Consider the following 20,194-nt stretch of genomic DNA (forward strand, 5'->3'; position numbering starts at 1 on the left):
GTTGTAGGATGATATTTGTGGGAGGAGATAGATTTTCTGAAGTACCCCTTTTTAGCCGTTTTCTATGAATTTCACGTTTTCTATCAATTTTTTCGAAAAATTCATACGAGCAAAATGTTCTTATTTTTACATTTTACGTATGTATGTGAAGTTTCATGATGATCGGATAATAACTGTAGAAGTTTCTCCGGAGCTAGGTCGGTCCCCTTAATAGAATAATAATACAAGTCATAAACATTATTTGAATTCTTTCATAAAGACACTATGATTAGAATTAGGTACATAGCTACTCCACAGAGTCACAGACTACACTCGGGCGACTTGGCACTCCACAGTGAACAGGACTAACAACTCAACAAGTAGGTTGAAAGTTGAATCAACAAGCAACGATTGAACAAGGTTACCAAAAACCTAGTTTAGATTTACATTCAATTTAAATACTTTATTAAAAATATGTCACTTGAGAGAAGACTAATTGCACAAGCCATGTGATTGTGAGTTGTGACAGGTGTGGGCTCAAGGCTTTCAGGCTACCTAAGTCAATTATAAATTTGTTATTTTTTAGAACGTTGAAAAAAATTTCACTTGAAATTTACAGTACATTTCTTCCAAGTCCCAATCAACAACATCTTTTAGATTTTATTCCCAAACTCAAGTTTATCCATACACTTTCATATCAAAAACATAAAGATTAACCAATAGAAATCAGAGAAAAACGATGTAAACTTACTGCTGAACAAGTTCACTGTTTTTTCAGCCTTCTATGCGTAGTAGTAACGGCTCAGCGGCTTGTTGATGGGTGAAAAACGTTAATTTACTTTTTGGCAAATTCGCGGAATTCGTTCAGCCGCGGCGTTCCATCGATCAATCGTTCGCCACTTCAGCGACTTCAGCGTCTTCGGCGTCTTCAGCTTTTAAGTGTTACCCGCTTGTTGATGAATGAACCCAAAACCCACTACAAAATTGAAATCGAGCGCTCGCTACATAGTTCTAGCGGATTTGTCTCAAAGCAGCGGGATCTACTTAATTTATAACAAAACAGTTACGATATAAAAGAATCCTAATATTGCAGAATCAGGAAAATTTCAAGATGCTAAAATAGTTCAATCTAAACAGGAGACCTTTGTTAGAGTAAAATTTAAGATACGACTATCGTGAATATTCAAAAAATGCAAAGCGTAAAATTCATATTGAGACTGCATAGCGTGAATGAAAATCGGAAAGAAACTACGTATTAATGCTCATATCCTATTCAATTGCTTGATCTTGTATAATTTTTTGTGGTTAATTTGTTTTTTTTAGGTAACTAAGTTATCCAAGTATTTGTACTTTCTATTTCGATTTCAACAATTTCAAATGTTCGATCCAGAAATCACATGCTTGATGAGGTATAATGGCGAAGCTAAAGCATCGCAATTGAATTATCATTCAACATTCTGTAGGAGAATAATTTTTCCAATGCACGTATTAAGCTAAGTGAAGCGTTTAAAAACGAGGGTTTTGTTACATGTTACATTTTTGTTACCATATATCATATGTCATTGTAGCCGCATTCTTTACCTTTCTTTCGCTATTAGAGTAAAATAATGGTGAGTGCACTAGTAGCGTTGTGATCAGGGCAAAGAAAGTCAATAGAAACTATTATTTATGTGGCGTATAAAAAGCCGAAAAGAGTGGAGCCTTAATTGATTTTATTAGGCTTATGAAAATTTCAATCCGCATTTCAATTCAATGAGAATATTAATTTCTGCTCATTATCATGATAGTAAACCAATTTGAATCGCATGAACCTGATCTGGTACTCAAAAAAATGTAAAAGAGTATCTAAGTTGATTTGCTGGAAATTATATCACACGTACTGAATAGCATTCAAGTATATCGTATTGAATTTCTTAGCCAGCAAACTTGCTCTTCAGTTTACACGTGAATGTAGAATTGCTATCATTTCCCCAATCTTGAAGTAAAATCTTCTGCATTTTTTTAATATAACTCTGATGGTACCCATTTATCACTTTTCATATTGTTCAACAAATATTATTGAGCTATAAATTTGATATATTGGATTGGAGTTTTATACAAAGCTTGCAGGCGATATAGTGCGGATTAATTTGTGTTTAAACTTGCCAGCAAACCGGCAGCCAATTGTATCAGATAAGTTGATTGTTCTGCGCTGTTAAACCATGGCCATAGCACGCATAGCAGTTGAAACTGTGCCTCTACCTGTGCCTGTCGTCCACAGTAGCGCGTCGGAGTTTGCTCAGTGTGGTTAGTGCTCACCAAACTTTTAAGAAACTATCACGTGATCTTAGACGCTCATCTGATGTTTGTGCACGCAGTCTTTCTTCATTAGATTGGAAATTCAAAGTGTAAATCTGTAATCTTGATCCGTTAAAATCTAGCGTGGGAGCATATCGTGCTTTTGGTTGACATGATTGCAAACGTACTATGGATTCATCCTGCAACATTTTTATTTTCAATATGGAAAAAATCAAGCTGGGGACTCTACTTCAGTATTTGTAGTACCAGATGTTTATATTGATGGTGATTTATCCATGATAGAGTAAAGTACATCGATTTTAAATTTTTCGTTTCTGTAAATTATCCATGACAATTGAAATCAGATGAAATTTTGCATACTATGGATAGTAACAAATAAATGTTTCTTAAATTAGCTTATAAATAACGCCACAGTATAATTCGCGCTATCCTTACACTCAAAGCAGCGATCACGATTTTTTTTATTTGCAATCGCTTAAAAGCTTAATGTCACCGATAATATTTACGATGACGTATGCGGAGATGAATCTTATAATGGAGGATGTCGTGAGCCTCGAACGCTGCCTCCTCAGCTACACTCAGGTCGCCACTCCCAGCGAAGGTCCTGTACCGTTATATTTTTGCGTGGCTTGTTTCCAAGCTGTTGTATGTCCCTCATGACCCTCAGTCAATGAGAAAATTATTCAGACAAGGATTCATGCGAAGCTAAAAGAGATTTTATTGTATAATAGAAGAAGTTTGGTGTTATTTTTTGCTTTGCGATAAAAAATGTGCATCTGGGCTCTACATTTGCCAAGCGGCACAATACATAGAAAGCATGGGGAAACAAAGTGGCGTGGCAAGCCAGGAATGTCAACGCGAAAAAAACTTTGTCCTACAAACGAGCGATTTGATTCTTAATTATGCCTTCTGCTCATGCGAAAAGCGTTTGACATTTTTTATTGTAGTTTAATTAATATTTGCATCGACACTCAATAAATAACCTTAATCATTATGCACAGTATCCGAATTTGGAAACTTTCAATGATTGTAAAAAAAACGTTGATACTCAGTTTACTAGAATCACCTGAACAACCGAAATAAGCTTTGACGGTAAAGCAATGTTACAATCGCCATTGCGCAGCTTTATTCGGATTTTTTAAACGACCGTGTATACGAGTTTTGGCCATTGTGCTTCTGCTAGAGGTATATCAAGTGAATCTTCTAATTACATGCTGTGTGGTGGTCTGTTTGGTGATTAGAATGCTGTTTTGCTTTGTCTAGGTGCCGGCTATACTGTCACACAGCGTGCAATACCTCCCTTCAATGGCATGTGAATCTGTCTCATTTCCGGCTATTGAACTGTCATCATAGTATATTGGTCGCAAAAATACCGTCGAGTACTCGATCACTGGCAAAACGAAAATGAATTACAATAAAAATGTGATTTATGAGGTACGCGTCGAATAACATTTCCTGATATCTGAGATATTATCATGGTATTACTTCTGTTGGAAATATTCTGGGTTGGTTGTGTTACATACAAACAAAGGTTAATGAATCGTTGGCGCTGGGCCATAGAACCATTGTCTGTTGTTCATGCTCGTCGGCGTACGTGAGCTCGCCGTATAACTTTTGTGCTCCATATTGTCGGAAAAGTTGAGATAGTATCGACCGCTAGAAATTTCTTGATTTATACTCAATTTTGTTTAAATGGCACCGTCTCGAAAAAAACAACAAAATTTAATCGTTAAAACAATTTTTTTTAGATCTTTTTATCATTTGTTTTGTTAAGTCGCAGCGGTTTTGTACATTCGTCTGTACTTAACTGAGTTTATAAATGAATTTTCTGACAATTTCCTCCGACTTCTTCCTTGTTTCGATCATCACCCAAAATATGTCACAGACTAAACGTTAGAGGCAGCTTTACCGTGTTTTCCTGTTCGATAATCAAGATTATGAAAATAAGTAAATATTTTCCTTGGATGCATTCTTAACTTCAATATAATAAATATTTGAATGAATATATGTAGCATGAGCATGACGTGCAACTTTGTGTCTGTGACGTTCGATGAATCCGATAGCTTCCTGTTACGTGTCACCGTTTAAAGTGGAATACACACAGGTAGTGTTTCTAGTCAATTGTTTACATTTTCAGTAAGACAGTAACAAATCATGCAGTAACACAGTGATTGAAAGTGAACAATCGGTCGCGTTTCAACCAGCATGTTGCATTTTGCAAACAGGTTGCGTTCAATCAAACTGGCTGCTTTTAACCCCAATCAAGCCAGTTGGATTGGATTCAATTGGGCGCTTAATTTTTTGCATTAAATAAAATGTTCTATCATCTCCCATATTTAATTCTTATTTATTTTCAGGTCATTGGGAGAAACACTAATGTATTTTTTATAGGATAAGTGTCAAAATTTTTTGCCGACGTTTATCTCGTCGTGCCTCTTGACTGCCATTAAACTGATCCAAATACGTTTCAGCCATGGCGGAGTTTTTCGTGAGACGCACTACGGCCTTTTTTATATTTCTCGTGATGGTGTTGAGCTGTGCCATCGTTGGCTTGGCGGTGTACAGTTTTAGCGATAAATCAGAGATTGAAACAACATTTACTGAGACGGTCGTTCCAGAAAAATTAACCACCGACGATGTTACGGTGTCCGAAGAACCCGACAGAAGTACCCAGCCATGGGAGTTGGAGTACAGGATTCCAGTCAGCACTATTCCATACCATTACGATCTTTATCTTCATCCTGATTTGGAAAGTGGCAAATTTACGGGAAAAGTGACCATTCTGGTTGGAGTTACTTCATCCATGACATTCTTGGTGACACACTTCAGAGACATGAACATCACTCTGACCAAACTAAGGTCAGCTGAGTCGAGTGATGAGGTTGATCTCTTGGACTACTTTGGGTACGAACCCAATCAGTTTTGGGTGATGCGCCCCAGAGTTGCTTTGAAGCCCGGCAACTATAGCATGGAGCTCGAATTCGATGGAAGTTTGGAAAACAAAATTGTGGGCTTTTACAAAAGTATCTACACCACCAAAGCTGGGATAAAGAGGTGAGCATTATTCCTATTTTGTCACTGAATATTTAACGATTATGCGATACGACCTAAGATTAATTAATAAGTACGATTATACGATCCGACCTCATCAACAACAGGTTGCGTAAATAAACTTTTTTCCGCCAAAATAAGTAGCTAATACAAAATCAATACTTATTCAGAAGACAAATGTTCATCAATTAGTTATAGAAGATATTACATAGAATAACTTGAGCGTTGGGTTCTCAGCTGCTGACTGTGAAGGCTTACAGCCTCTCTGCAGTGCTGCATAGAAGGACCTTTGCGCGGCGGGTGAAAGGACTCAGTGCAAAACCTGTCCATTGGGCCTCAGGCTCGACACCGGCGACAGGCACAATATTCGAAGACTGCGACATGTGTTTACTAGCTCGTTCCGATTAGTTCCAAAACGTGGTTGGAGTTCAGTTTAAATTACTTATCGATCGGTTTTTTAACTTTATTAGAAACGCTATAATATAATTTCTTTAACGTTCTACTGGTAAATTCACTGAATACAAGGCATCAAATGATTAACCATTTTATATAAGTGATTGAATGATGCATTGCAGGTTTTAGGATTTATGGAATCATTCAGTATGCATGATTGGTTAACTTGAATATTTCACTCATATTTCACATTCAGAAGGCAACTCTCCAGACGCTTAATGAAATATTATAAGCATATCAGGGTGTTAACTCTAAAATGAAATGAACATATATTCATGCAATTTCAGAACTGCAAAATGAGTCGAATACACTCGAAATTTTACTGGTCTTATATTATTACACATTGAAGGTTGTTGGGGCTCGAGTGGTTTTATATTTTTCGTGATTGATTATTCTTCTTTCAAATACTCAGGCCATTGTAAGCAGCGTGTCATGCATGCCTCCACATAACCTATGCTCATGCATTGATCCATCTACATGACAATTTCTGAATGAATCTATAGAGGCTGAGATTATGTTTTTTACTGTGTTTTTTACTGAACAAGGATTAGCATTAAGGACAAATGGTAGAATTATTCATCGTGTGTGGCATTTCGGTTTTATAGCAAGAGCATCAACTAACCAAAAGCCGCGTCATCAAATTGGTTGGTAGTCGCCGAAAATATTAAGAAGAACGGTTATTTACTTATAAAAAGCTTAGATGAGGCCAAAAGTTGCACGCAACATTTAAAAGTTGTTAACATTTCTTACAAAGATACACATCGAATTGTCGGAAACAGAATGTTCTTCAGATTAAATGGCTCCTGCAGAAACAACCACTTGTTTTGTAAAGTCACGTTTCAATACTATCAATGAATAACTTCGGAATAAACTTTAAAAATAAATTTGAATGAAATTTCTATTTTGTTTATTCTGTTAGAACAAATTTTAGCTCAACTCTACTGCGAAGGCGGGTGTGTTTGGCAAACCCAAGTTAAGTGGCGCGCCTTTGTCGGTAATTTGTGTCGGACGAACCTCGACTCTGTTGCTCGAGAGAGAGCCGCAAGCTGCGGTAGCTCCACACTTGCTGCCTTTGCTTCTCCCCACAATCTTTATTCGAAGATTACTGAATTAGTAGAGATATGAAAATTATGAAAAAACGTTAGATAAATCTATTTATATCTTTGACGAATTAATGTTACATCTTCTTTAAAATAATCATAACGTCATTATAATTAACAGAATTTAGGGTTGGCAGGTGACCTACATCTGTCACATGAATGATAGTTTCATTACTAACCTCATGAGATTTATCCATTTGATTTGTTGTACAAAATAGTACAGACAATATTTGTATTACAAGATATTAATTGTCAGTAAACCTGACGGGAGTATGTCGCCAATATGTACATTTGTATTTTGATGTCAACTTCAAGATTTTGTGCTCTATAATGCAGCTCTGACGATGTAACAAGAGCGGCCGAGCAATATAACAATAAACGCTATACAGCGAAGCGAGAGGTGTCAATGACGTATACGCTATTGTGAGAAATGGCATTGAATTGAATTACTTGAGAATGATTCAAAGATGGGTACTTCAAAATCTATAACGATGAAAACGACTTCGCTGCGAAACTGAAGTTGTGTCGAGCAGGTTGATCTTCGGTTAATTAGGAAAAATTTAGGAACCGTTACCTGGCAGGAGCTGTCTACAGAAAATGAATACAATTTTCCTGGTTATTTTGCACCAGCCAATTCATCACTAGGCTCTTTAAGTTGGTAGGTAAATTCTATTATTATTTGAGCCATAACTAAGATTTATTTTGATTGAGACGTAACATGAAAAGTAGATGTTGTAAAACAACTTGGAAATTCAAGAAAGGAATAAATAATCGAATTAAAGATAACCTTAACTACAGAACAATACAATAGGTACATATTTTATGGAGGACTATATGTGAAGAGAAAGGAAATTTTGGAGGATTCGGAGCAATAACTTTTATTTAAAACTTTTATTAAACTTGGCTTCTAAGAATCAGTTTGGAAAGGTACTATAATATCGAAACCTATTGTAGTATAACACAAAAGTTCCTGAGGTTGCACTTAAAACATAAAAATTCTGCGTAACAAAGACAGCTGGCAGGATGTCGCCTGTACATTTTAAGAAAAGGATCGTAGAAAAAGAAACACGTGTCAAATATTTAATTCTTTGCGTTTGAACGGCAGAGGGACCTTATCAAATGCCTGCCAGTAGCTTAGACAAGGTTTAAATGCACACAAATGGAACATTTAATATGAGCGTTTAATAAGTCGAAGTATCATAGAGCAAATTACAACATTCAACAACAAATTACAACGAATGCGTAAAGTTTCTTCCATATGTACATATTACATTACAAAATATTTCCATGTTTGGTTTGGCTCGGATAGACATACAACTCTGGAATGCAGTAGAAAGCAAACAATTTCTCGACTCAATTCGAGAAACTGAAATAATCGCAGAAACTTCATTTTCAATCGAACAAGCCAGATAGAAAGTCTGATATTAATCAATGGGTGAATGTTAAATGATTAGGAAAAATTGTTAGTGATATATTTATGTTTGAAGGTTGGCCGCGAAAAGAAGGCCGGGTTAAAAATGTAAGGTCCTCTACTATCTCAAGGCCAATATAGCATTGACTTCTAAGGAACCTGCCGAGCCTACACCGGTCCTTGTAGCTACACGCTATGACGACCAACAACTATACGTATAAGCTCTCGTAAAGCAGTCGGCTCTGCTACACGTTTCACATGCGGTACATTGTTAGTTATATTGCCCCGTGCTCACCGCCAATAATAATAGTTAGATTCGCAACCTACATGATACATATTCATTGGTATTTAATTAATTATGCTTTCACGAGCTTCTTGGATTAAATATGACTCCTAGTAATTGCTCGAAATGCTCCTCTTAAATGGCATAAATAATCCTCTTAAATGCAATTTTTTTTAACAGATTCCATTAAAGGCCAAACGAACTGAGAGGAAGTTTGATCATTTAACCTAATTTCTTATTTGTTATCATTAAAAACGAAAAGTATTTCACTTTATTTTCAATGTATGAAACTATTAGCTATGCTTCTTCTTTTCTTCAGAAGCTATAAACAATGATAATAATTTTCTTTTTAGTATGGACGTTGTTAGTGGACAGTGCAGTAGAGTACTCCATGCTGGCAATATATGCTCGTATTAAACTAAACTGCTCCATGCTTGCGCAGGTCTATCGCGACGTCGAAATTCCAGCCTACGGACGCCAGGGCGGCCTTCCCGTGCTTCGACGAGCCTTCTTTCAAGAGCACCTTCAGCCTGACCATAGTGAGGCCGACGCAGGGCTACACGGCGCTCTCGAACATGCCGGAGCAGGTAGGTTACATGTTATAATTTAACATGCTGGAACAGGTAGGAATGCCGGAACAGGTAGGGTACATGTTATAATTGAACATGCCGGAACAGGTAGGGTACATGTTATAATTTAACATGCTGGAACAGGTAGGGTACATATGCTATAATTGAACATGCCGGAAAAGGTAGGGTACATGTTATAATTGAACATGCCGCAACAGGTAGGGTACATGTTATAATTGAACATGCCGGAACAGGTAGGGTATTATTAATGTTGTGTATTATTGTTGTTGTGTGACATGATTTGAATTTATAATAATATGTATAGGTACCTAACATTGTGTTTTGTAATCACATAAAGCTATTCTGATGCCATAGGGCCAGGTTGCAAACGCGCCTCTGCGAGGCCTCACGGAAGTGACGTTCCAGAAATCCGTCCCGATGGTAACATACCTGGTCTGCTTCATCGTCTGTGACTTCGAGTACGTCGAGACGAAGACTCAAGAAAACAAACTCTTCAGGGTCTACTCGACTCCTGATCAGGTATTGATGGCTATCCTGTAAAATTATATTTTTATGCATAACACATATATGCTGTAATTAAAAATCGCAATGTTTAGATCTTAGAAGCAAGAGCAGGCTGCATGCATGCGTTTGTGGTGCATGCGTGTTAGTTTCAAAGAACCATTACTATACAATACTAATGGTAAATAAAAAATATACCCTTATATTCTAATGTTTACTACCATGCAAGATCGAGAGAACGCACTACGCCAGAGACATCGGGGTCAGCATCCTCAACTATTTCGAAAATTATTTTGAAGTGGAGTACCCGCTGCCGAAACAAGGTTAGTTTCTTATAGCCATGACTGTGCATACCAATCTATTTGTTCGGCCAGAAGAGCGGATAAATTGTATCTCTGCTCATATCAACCTTCCAACGCTTATATTACACGACTGACATTGTAAACTTAGTTATTTAATTCTGTAAAACCACGATATGAATGTATCATTAATCGCAAATCCGGAGTTTTAAATATCACAAATTATATTTTCCAACGCTCTCGGATTCTTGTCTTCGCATTCCTTTCAGTTCATCGTTAATGAATCATTCCCACGGCAGTTACCGCCGCTCTTCCGGACACAATGATCCGCAACCCATGTTCATATCACGAAGGTTCGTAAACTCTTTCAGACATGATCGCGATCCCGGACTTCGTATCGGGAGCGATGGAGCACTGGGGGCTCATCACCTACAGGGAGACGAACCTGCTGTACGACGAGGTCGGTTCCTCGTCCTACAACCAACAACGCGTCGCCTCCGTCGTCAGTCACGAGCTTGCGCACATGTGGTTCGGCAACCTCAGTAAGACTGTATATACTGTATGCCTCAACGTGGGCTAGCTATTGAATGAGATACATGTGATTTGGCAACCTCAGTAAGACTGCTACTGTATGCCTCAACGTGAGGGCTGGCTATTAATTAAATGAATTACATGTGATTTGACAACCTCTGTAAGACTGCTACTGGATGCCTCAACGTCAGAGCTAGCTATTAAATAAGTTACATGTAATTTGGCAATCTCTGTAAGACATCTATTGTATATGACTCAAAGCGAGCGTTAACTATTAAGTAAAAAGTAGGTATGGTATTTGCAACCTCCGTAATACTGCCATTGTATGTCTCCCAGCAAGCGCTAACCATTAAATAAATAGTAAGATATTTGCAACCTCTGTATGACTGCCACTGTGTGCTTATACGTGTGAGATAAAAATTAAATGAAGGAACGGGATTTTGCGTGCTTTTAGGGAAATCTATCGTTGCGCTCTACATTTTACGAGATAATGATGCTAATAAGAAATCATATGTTTTCTTACATTTGGTTCTTACAGCGATAATAAGGCATCGTTTCAACCAGAACAATAAAATAGAAACTTATTTCATTAAGTAGCCAACGTAAAAAGCAAGTTCACCATAAATTTAAAAGCAAAGAAAACGCCAAATAATGTCACCTCATATTCATTGAAAACGTTCCGGAGACCAGCTCTATCACCAGTTTATAAAATAAAGAAAACAAGAACAACCTTTATGGATAAAAAAAGTCACAACTACTTACACGAATCTTTCAAAACTTAACTAGAATAATAATGACTTGGTAAAATATCAGTTAAGCAATTCTAACTGCAACATTATAAGTAAAATCAACCTTGAAACTGCTCTACTTCCTGTTAGATAATAAGTATTATTTAATTAAGATTCTATCCTTCAACATTTACTCAACTCATATTCTCTATGTAACTGAGGGTGTTCGTTTTCATGCCTTCCACCTTCTAAATGTTAGGTATATCTTCCTCGTTTTTCTATCCACTCCACATTTACTCAATTTACATTCTCTACATAACTGATGGCTCATTCTCATACATTTAATATGCCTTCCAAAAGCATGCTCTTTTCCCTCAAACGCTCTTTTCCTCAAAAAAGGATGCTCTTTTCCCTCAGTGACACTGAAGTGGTGGGATGACCTCTGGCTCAACGAAGGCTTCGCTAGCTACGTGGAATACAAGGGAGTAGCGCAGTACCATCAAGACTGGGATATGGTACATTGCCAGTGTATAAATACTTCAATTTATTTACATCTAAGAATTTGATATTATGTAATGCAAATATTTTGCAATGTCGCTGTATAAAGTTAAAATCTTTAATTTTACGACGTCGACTGTTTTGCGGACGAATTCACAAAAATTATTTAGAAAATATGTCTTATTAATATTGTGTTTCGAATTGCAAGCAGCAATTAAAATAAGCAAATCATGCGAAAATGTGTTTTCTCGCTCCTGAGGGAATAGATTTGGCTAAATAAAACAGGCCGCATTTGGACTGGGTTATTATGAAATGTTCATCAAATGCGGATTAATATTAAGTTGAATTTTTTCAGCTCGGTCAGTTCGTAGTGGATGACCTCCAGCCAGTGTTCAAGTTGGATGCGAAGCTCTCATCTCATCCTATCATTCAACCTGTGGCGCATCCGAATCAGATTACCGAAATCTTTGATGCCATCTCATACAGCAAAGTGAGAGTCACCACACGTTATCGTTCATCTTGGCACTTCTGAATTTTTGATCTTCGACAGCTGAAATCACTAGCCATCATTCACATCAAAACGATCACATTTCATGCGATTGATGCTTTATTTGTTCTAAAATCTAAATATTTTAAACTTTCTCAGGGAGCATCAGTGTTACGCATGCTGGACAATTTCATGGGTGAGGAGCAGTTCAGAGTTGGAGTCTGGAACTTCCTGCGGCAGTACAAATACGCCAACGCAGTCACTAGCGACCTCTGGCGGCACTTGGCTCAGCAGTCATCACTCGACATCAGCGCAATCATGGATACCTGGACCAAACAAATGGGATACCCTGTCCTCATGGTCAACAGAACCTCGCCGGTAAACTTCTTGAGAACTCTTTATAGTTGAGTTATAAATTTCATTACGGTTAGTAACTTCGTCTAGTCATCCAGATAAGACAAACACTCCAGGAAAATCAAATAACTGCTTTATCGGCATGATAAAAGTGATAATATTTGAGAAGCGTAAACGCAATTATAGGCGTTCCCTATTAAACCCATGCTTTATTTTCAATTTTGAAACTAACAAATGAATATTCTAAAAATGTTAAGATAAACAGTATATAACCTATAACGATTGCTCAATGACCGTTAAATGAGCAGTTGATCATAATAAAGTAGCTATTATCCTGGTTACACAGTCAGAGCTGAAGGTCCAGCAATCTCGGTTCCTGCAAGACCCCAGCGCCGTCAGTGGAGATGATTCGCCTTACGGATACAAGTGGGACGTTCCGGTCACGTACAAGGCGGAGGGCGCTGAGCGCCAGCTGCAGTGGCTCTACAGGGACATGCCATCGTGTGAGTGCACGATTTTACTCATATTAAACACAAATAGTTCGAAAATGTTTCTATTATTATCTTTCTACCATTATTGATAATTATGATGTTTGTACAAATAGAATCAGTAGTTTCGACAAAACACCACTTCATTTTAAACTATCGAAAACAATGGTTGACTGTGTTCAACACAGGTAACAGTGGGTTTGTACACGCATTAACAGCGAGCAACTGTATTATATGCCTAAAGAACTTATGGTATAGATAAATTTTGTGAATGAATCGAAAAAAAATCATTACAACATTTAAATGTGCATAATGCGGCCTAGGAGTAACATTGATAAACCTCTGCATGGAATCGTTGCAATGTATGATACGGGACAGCTAGACTTGTCGAGGAAGGTACCGGAAGAAATAGCGCAACAGGAAAAAAAATGATGGAGTAAAGTTGTTAATTCGTATAATAATTGTCACGGATGTAATACAAGATACGTGATATTCTATTGTGATAAGAGACAAAAAAAGACATACCGAAAGGGTGTCTGATCCCTACGCTCCGACTCCAGCTGTGTCCTGTAAAGCGCTTGAACCGTGTTGCCCGGCTTTTGCAATTATCTTTATTTTCATCACAAAAAAGTATTTAAGATAAAAATTTAATACAAAATTCCTCCCGCATATCGGTCACACTCGCTATGCCCCAACCGAGAGATGTGCCACCGTAGTTTGTGAATCTTTGCCTCAGTGCATTTAATGATTTTTAAAGTGACGCTTGAGGTCCCTGGTGCTAGTCCCTGGGTGAAGATCAACGTGGATCAGTACGGTTTCTACCGCGTCAACTATGACGCGGCGATGTGGAATGAACTCGTCAACCTTCTTCAAAACAACCACGAGGTTTGAAAAATTTTCGTCACGCTGCGCCATCGTATTTTTAGGGATAGAGGAAATGAAAATCAGTGCAGTGGACTTTCAATATAGGCAATAAGATTTTAGATTCAGCCAGAATTAAAATGGAAATGAGTGGACAGAAATTATTACACGCTCCAATGTCAGTTCAGTTCGTGTATTACTGCGCAAATCATTAAAACTTATGCTTCTCAAGATAATAACGAAATAATTTTCTAGATAATTGAAATTATCACAAACGTGTGAACCTTAACGATGAGAAAAATACATGCAAGTAGTATATTAGAGGTCACGATGTCTCTTTTTAAATGAGAACGCCACACGCCTGCCGTAAAGCAAAAGCTTCCATGTAAGCAAAATCTTGACTAATATTTTTATATAAAGGCACTGAGTCCTCCGGATCGTTCAAGCTTACTGGATGACGCGTTCAGTCTGGCAGCAGCCAACCAACTTGAGTATTCAGTGGCGCTGCGGTTGTGCTCTTACCTCGACAAGGAGACGCACTACATCCCCTGGCGGACTGTGACATCGCATCTCTCCGCGCTCGACAGGCTCCTGAGGAACACCAAGGCTTATCCTCTGTACAAGGTACCATAAATTTGCTAGTTGAAATGATCTTTTTGATGAAATGTTGTTTTGTTCCTAAATTTAGAGATGCATAATAAACATTTGGCAGTTTTTACGGATATTTAATACAAGTTTGAAGATACTTAAATTGTGATTCGGTGTTGATGCATCCCTAGCAATGCATATTTACCTACAGGATGACGGCTGTTAATTTATTGCCGTAATATACAATTTGTGACAAGTAATGATAGCCAACTAACTGATGCTCTGGGTAGAACTACGTGCTGAAGCTGGTAGAATCGCACGCCCGGGCACACGGCTGGGAAGACTCTGGCAACCACCTTAAGCGGTAATCACTACTTTGTTTTAAATTAGTTAATAACTTATAATCATGGAAGTTTGGCGGCATGGAAGATATGTACAACAATTGATGCCGGTAGGGTAAAGTCTATCATTCGATAAATATAATTTTAGTTCTTTGTTCAGAGACCGGCAAAATGAGGCTTCCACGCTTGTGGGCACTTCATATCGTAAATTTTTATTCTGTTAAATAAAATGAAAAAACTGTATACTTAAGTTATGACCGGAAAATAATTGATGAGAAACAATAACGCCATTCATATCGATATACCAATAGCGTGTGTGAGTGGCATAGTGCGACATGGTTACCAATCGAAGTGGTAATCGCCCAAGATTCGGTATTTTTCAGACGCTTGCGGCCAGTATTGCTGGCGCTCGCATGCCAGAGCGGCAGCGCGTGGTGTCTGAGTGCGGCGGAGACCAAACTAAAAGAATGGCTACTCGATCCATCCCACAGTCTGCCGCCCAACCTACGTACAGTCGTCTACAAGTACGGCATGAAAAATGCTGGTGAGCGGGGGCTGATATTGCATTTTACGAGTATAGACGATAATTTAACAGCATGTCTGTAAATACAGATTGCATGAAGCCTCGCAACCTATTAGAAAAATTAAAACTCGATGAATTTACGTTATCTGTTAGAAAGATCACAACTCGATGATGTCCCGTGATCTGTTAGATCTCAACTCCGATGATACCTAGTGATCTGTTGGAAAGATCTCAACTCGATGATACCTCGTTATCTGTTAGAAAGATCTCAACTCGATGATACCTCGTTATCTGTTAGAAAGAAGTTGTAACTCCCTCGTTTGACCACTTGCAGGCTACAGTGACTGGGAGCTGATGTTGGAGCGATATGCCAAAGAACTCAACGCCCAGGAGAAGAGTAAACTTATAGCCGGATTAACCAACGTCAACAGGCGCTGGATAATTCACAGGTGCTTAATCTGCTTTAATAAGAAATTCAGTCTAGCTCTAGTCGTGTTTAGAATGCTTCAATATATAAATTATACTGTTGTATTCATTAAATCTTGTACACGTGATGTACCTGAAGAAATACTGTATTTGTATTACTTTATTTTTATTTTGTCAGATTTTAGCTTTTGTCCATTGATGTTGGCTTATATTGCGATAGAAAAATTTGTAATTTTTTTAATCAAGCATAAAGAATGAAAATCGCATAGAGCTTTGCAAACGTTTTCGGGAATAATGGTACCAGATGAGAATGCTATTTCTGGCAAGAGCGATTATGGTATCAAAGTATACTTTGATATTTTATTATAGTTTTAATTATTCATAGTTCAAGTCTAAAAATTTTTGCGCCTGAGTTGAAGGCTGACTTGTGAGTGTTCAGATTCCTGGACGCAACACGCAACGCGAGCGTCGTGAGGACCCAAGACTACTTGAGCAGCCTCGGCCAGCTCGCTGCCAACCCTGCGGCTACAGACATCGTCTGGAGCTTCATCAAGTCAGGCTGCGTTATATCTTTAGTATAATTAATGCATACCTTCTAATGATATAAGTATACGATGCCAGAATTTGTTCCTTTAAACAGGTTGATACATTCGAAACGTTGTTAACAAGTTTGAAGTGTTTTTTCTGTAACCTGGTTTTCGATCTCCCAATTCAAGCAATATATATTTTTCGATTTATTGAAAAAACTAATTTGCTTCTGTTTTGATCAATCCACAATACTAAATTTTGTAACTTAGATCACTTCACATTATTTGTTTGATTAACTCTCAATTATCGTGTCGCTATGCTATTATTAGGTTTCATAACATCTTAGAAATTTTGAAAATAGTGCTTGATATCAAAATTATTCAATTATTTTGGAAACAGGGCATTAAAGTACAATGGAAATTCATTGCCTTGAAATGTGCGCAGATCGGAGTGGGATTGGCTGGTGTCACGGTTCACGCTGAGTAGCCGCTACCTCGGCAATACCGTCAAGACCGTCGTGTCTCTCTTCACGACGCCTCTCCTCCTCTCAGATGTGAGTAAACCATTCATGTAACATTCTCGTAGCGCTCTAATAACATTCTTCTAGCATTATTTTAGCATTGACATTCTTACAGCATTCTTAGCATTCGAAAAGCAATCCAATAGCATTCATAGAACATTCTTATCGCATCCCAATACAATTAACATGAAATTCTCACCATCATTTTTAGCGTTTACCATTTTCTGATCGTTTCAAGTCTTCAAGGAAGCCACATTTGATCTTGGTTCAACATTTCAAGCTGAAAATATAATAACATAACATAACATAACATAACATAGTGATGTCGGCTCTGAAGTATAGGCCTGATGTGGCCTGTCGCCGATTCTTATTCCATTTCGTGCCTTGTTCATAGATCTAAACTCGTGTCATTTGACCGGATCTTTTCATGACTGGCGATAGTTTGAAGAAGCTACTAGACTTCCAACTGCAGTAGTGTGGCAGTACCTCCTACTGCTGCAGTAGTGTGGCAGTACCTCCTACTGCTGCAGTAGTGTGGCAGTACCTGCTACTGCTGCAGTATAGCGTGGCAGTACCACATAATTATGACTGCAAATTAAGGCTCGAGCGCATTATCTGAGCAGCTTTAAATGTTATAACTGCTCAACTTCAAACGTTTAGAGTTATCTGATTCATCTTCCCTTTGGCAAACATTTGTAATGGTCGCAGTTCTGGGTTTAGATTTTAATTTAGGTAACATACTTGCAACCGAAAGAGGTAATTTTTCGGTCTACGGCTGAATTCCAAACGCGATAGATTGCTGTGTTTGCTTATCGGATATATGCTAAATTCTAATATAATTCATTCCGCTTCTCCTCTTACAAATGCTCAAAACATTCGGTCATCTCTCTAGCCTATTGCCCAATTTAGACAGAACCAGTCTCCTTTCTGCAATTCATAAATATTGTACATAGCGTTCTTGAGAACTAAGGACGTCTTCGTTCTAAGTCTACGTGACGATGAACAATGTATATTTCAACTTCTGATTGAAGAAAATAATACTTTGTTCATAAATAACTGCAATGATGCGCTGAGATATAACGGGTGCAGTTATTCGAAAATTGCTCAGGCATCTTCAGTCCCTCAATAGTCATCGTGAATTAGCGGAACTAAACATGACAATTGCAGATCCGGAGCTTAAATTTATATAATGTTGCTAGAAGTTACTATGAGAATGCCCTCTCTCATAGGTAGTCAGAAAAAAAGATGAACTAGACTCGATGTTTGCGCTGTAGTAAAATGTAGTATGTAAAATCAATTTCTGTATCACAATCTCTTCATGAGGATGTTATGTTAATCCACCTATAAATACAATTATTTGATGGTGATTTGTATTGATAGGGTAATGAATAAATTCTCTAACAATTCGTTTTATTGTTTCTGTTCACCCTATGCTTCGTAAGATATCGTTTTTCACCGCAGGGCATTCTAGGACAAGTGAAATTAAAATTAGATACAACAAGTGAAGCGATGAGAACTGATTGCAAATAGTTGCAAAGACAAGGCTAGGAGGATAAACACTCTTATTGAAATGTGCAATGGAGCAATTGCTTTATTTTTATGTAGACCCCAAACATTTGACCCTCACAATCAAAAACAGTTTTCGACGATAATAACGGGCTTAAATATATTAGCGATTGCTTTGCCATCAAGACATAAAATTGAGGAGAGTGAACGAAATAACATCAATAGAATCCAAGATGCATGGCGCAGATCAACATCCATTTTCGCTAACGATAATAAATACAACAGTATAATCTCCGTGCCTTACTTGCCATAGCCACCACCACCTCCATAGCCACCAGCGCCTCCGAATCCACCATTCCCTGTTCCTTTGGCTCGCGCCAGGGCTTTCTGAGCCGCCGCTGTGGCCTGCGCTGCTGCGCCCTGGGCCGAGTCCAGGTCAGCGAGTGCAACGCTCTGCTGCTGGGCCAATGCGTGAGCCGCCTGCTGGGCTTGCCATGCCATCGTCGCCTGGTTGTTGTAGGCTGTCTGGGCCGCCTGCAATGTCTGGGCCGCCTGAGCCGCCTGTGCCTTGGCAGCCGCGGTCGCCTGGGCCAAGTTCTGCGCCTGTTGGATGGCCCATTGTTTGGCCGCCTCGGCAGCGGCTACCGCCTTGGCTGACTTGGCTGCCTGCGCTGACTCTGCAAACGCCGATGCCTGCGCAGCCTGCGCGGCGCTGGTAAGCTGTGCCGCTTGTCCGTACTTGGCGGCGGCGGCATGCTGAGCCTGTTGGGCGGCGGCCGACGCCTGGGACGCCACGTGCTGGGAGGCGCTGTTCGCCGCCGCCCATGCCGCCCCATCCTGTGATGCCACTGCCGCGGTCGCCTGACCTGCCGCCTGGTTTGCTATGTCCCCCGCTGACGGACCATGACCACCACCGACTCCTGAGGTAATAATAACCCCAACGCCACCTGCAAGACCTGCGCCACCATAGCCTCCACCGCCTCCTCCATAGCCACCGCCTCCTCCATAGCCGCCACCACCTCCTCCAAAGCCACCGGCTCCACCGCCATAGCCGCCACCACCTCCACCAAAGCCACCGCCATAGCCGCCGCCACCAAGGCCACCTCCTCCACTCAGGAAGCCTCGCTTAACCTTATTCGGAATAAAATATCATTATTCTATGGTTTTGTAAGGTGTCACAAGCACAAATTCTAAATTTTGCAACGAATTTCAATTTTTTCATGGAAACGGATATAGTTTTCTGCTTTTTATTTAACGTAGAATTTTGATCACTATATGCACCCACCCTCAAGCTTTCAGGATCCTTGACAGGAAGAGCAGAAGCGATGCCTGAAACGGTAGCATGGAAATAATTATGCTAATTTTGCAACATAATATATCAAAGACTGGACAGAACTCTACAAAATTTAAATAAAATTTATTTCCATTACCCTGATTCAAAAGCAAGTGAACATTTTTGTGATTAATGTATTAGAAAACGGTTGATCTACCACTCAAGTTTTATTTTATACTGCAATATACTGCCTGGCCACTCACCGATAACTAAGAGAGCAGCTAGAGCGTGGGTCGTCATGATGACTTGACTCGGTGAACTACTTGGCTGTATTGCCTCCTGCTCCCTTTATATAGGCTGCAAGCGGTCACTGAAACGTCGCAGCGGAATTTGGTTCCGGACTCCCAGCCACGGCAGATATCTTTATTGCCGCGCTGCATATGAAAAGCGCCGCTCTATTTAAACAATGAATGATACTGTCGAATGCTTGACTCATATTACCCGGAAGTTTTGGAAGGCTTTAAGTTGTGTGACTCTGCAGAGAGAACTGATTAGTGTTTCGCCAATAATTATGTCA

General features: G+C 39.0%; 3 protein-coding genes across 3 annotated transcripts in view; 1 reads left to right on the plus strand and 2 right to left on the minus strand.

Moving 5' to 3' along the window:
• LOC108676530 (protein downstream neighbor of son homolog) overlaps nucleotides 1-884 on the minus strand; it is a 10,762-nt gene extending 9,878 nt beyond the window's left edge. The window contains exon 1 of the mRNA XM_018164617.2: nucleotides 731-884. The gene's annotated coding sequence lies outside the window, so the exon portion shown is untranslated. The remainder of the gene's footprint in view (nucleotides 1-730) is intronic.
• A 3,763-nt stretch (nucleotides 885-4,647) lies between these two features.
• LOC108676522 (glutamyl aminopeptidase) lies at nucleotides 4,648-16,892 on the plus strand. The gene is made up of 16 exons (XM_018164603.2): nucleotides 4,648-5,331; nucleotides 9,018-9,162; nucleotides 9,520-9,684; nucleotides 9,896-9,989; nucleotides 10,337-10,507; nucleotides 11,642-11,739; nucleotides 12,078-12,212; nucleotides 12,369-12,587; nucleotides 12,910-13,066; nucleotides 13,809-13,936; nucleotides 14,333-14,536; nucleotides 14,791-14,864; nucleotides 15,225-15,385; nucleotides 15,699-15,813; nucleotides 16,230-16,343; nucleotides 16,763-16,892. Exons 1-16 carry the CDS (start codon nucleotides 4,751-4,753, stop codon nucleotides 16,890-16,892), a joined length of 2,691 nt encoding a protein of 896 aa, XP_018020092.1. The 5' UTR covers nucleotides 4,648-4,750.
• Nucleotides 16,893-18,236: 1,344 nt separating this feature from the next.
• LOC108676532 (glycine, alanine and asparagine-rich protein-like) lies at nucleotides 18,237-19,936 on the minus strand. The gene is made up of 3 exons (XM_047881892.1): nucleotides 19,881-19,936; nucleotides 19,630-19,673; nucleotides 18,237-19,475 (listed from the first exon to the last, which is right to left on the minus strand). The coding sequence occupies exons 1-3, from the start codon at nucleotides 19,915-19,917 to the stop codon at nucleotides 18,645-18,647; spliced, it is 912 nt and encodes a 303-aa protein (XP_047737848.1). The 5' UTR covers nucleotides 19,918-19,936; the 3' UTR covers nucleotides 18,237-18,644.
• Between the last annotated feature and the right edge of the window lie 258 nt (nucleotides 19,937-20,194).

This window comes from Hyalella azteca, unplaced genomic scaffold (genome assembly GCF_000764305.2).
Source record: "Hyalella azteca isolate HAZT.00-mixed unplaced genomic scaffold, Hazt_2.0.2 contig104, whole genome shotgun sequence".
In the NCBI taxonomy this organism is placed as follows: Eukaryota; Metazoa; Arthropoda; class Malacostraca; order Amphipoda; family Hyalellidae; genus Hyalella; species Hyalella azteca.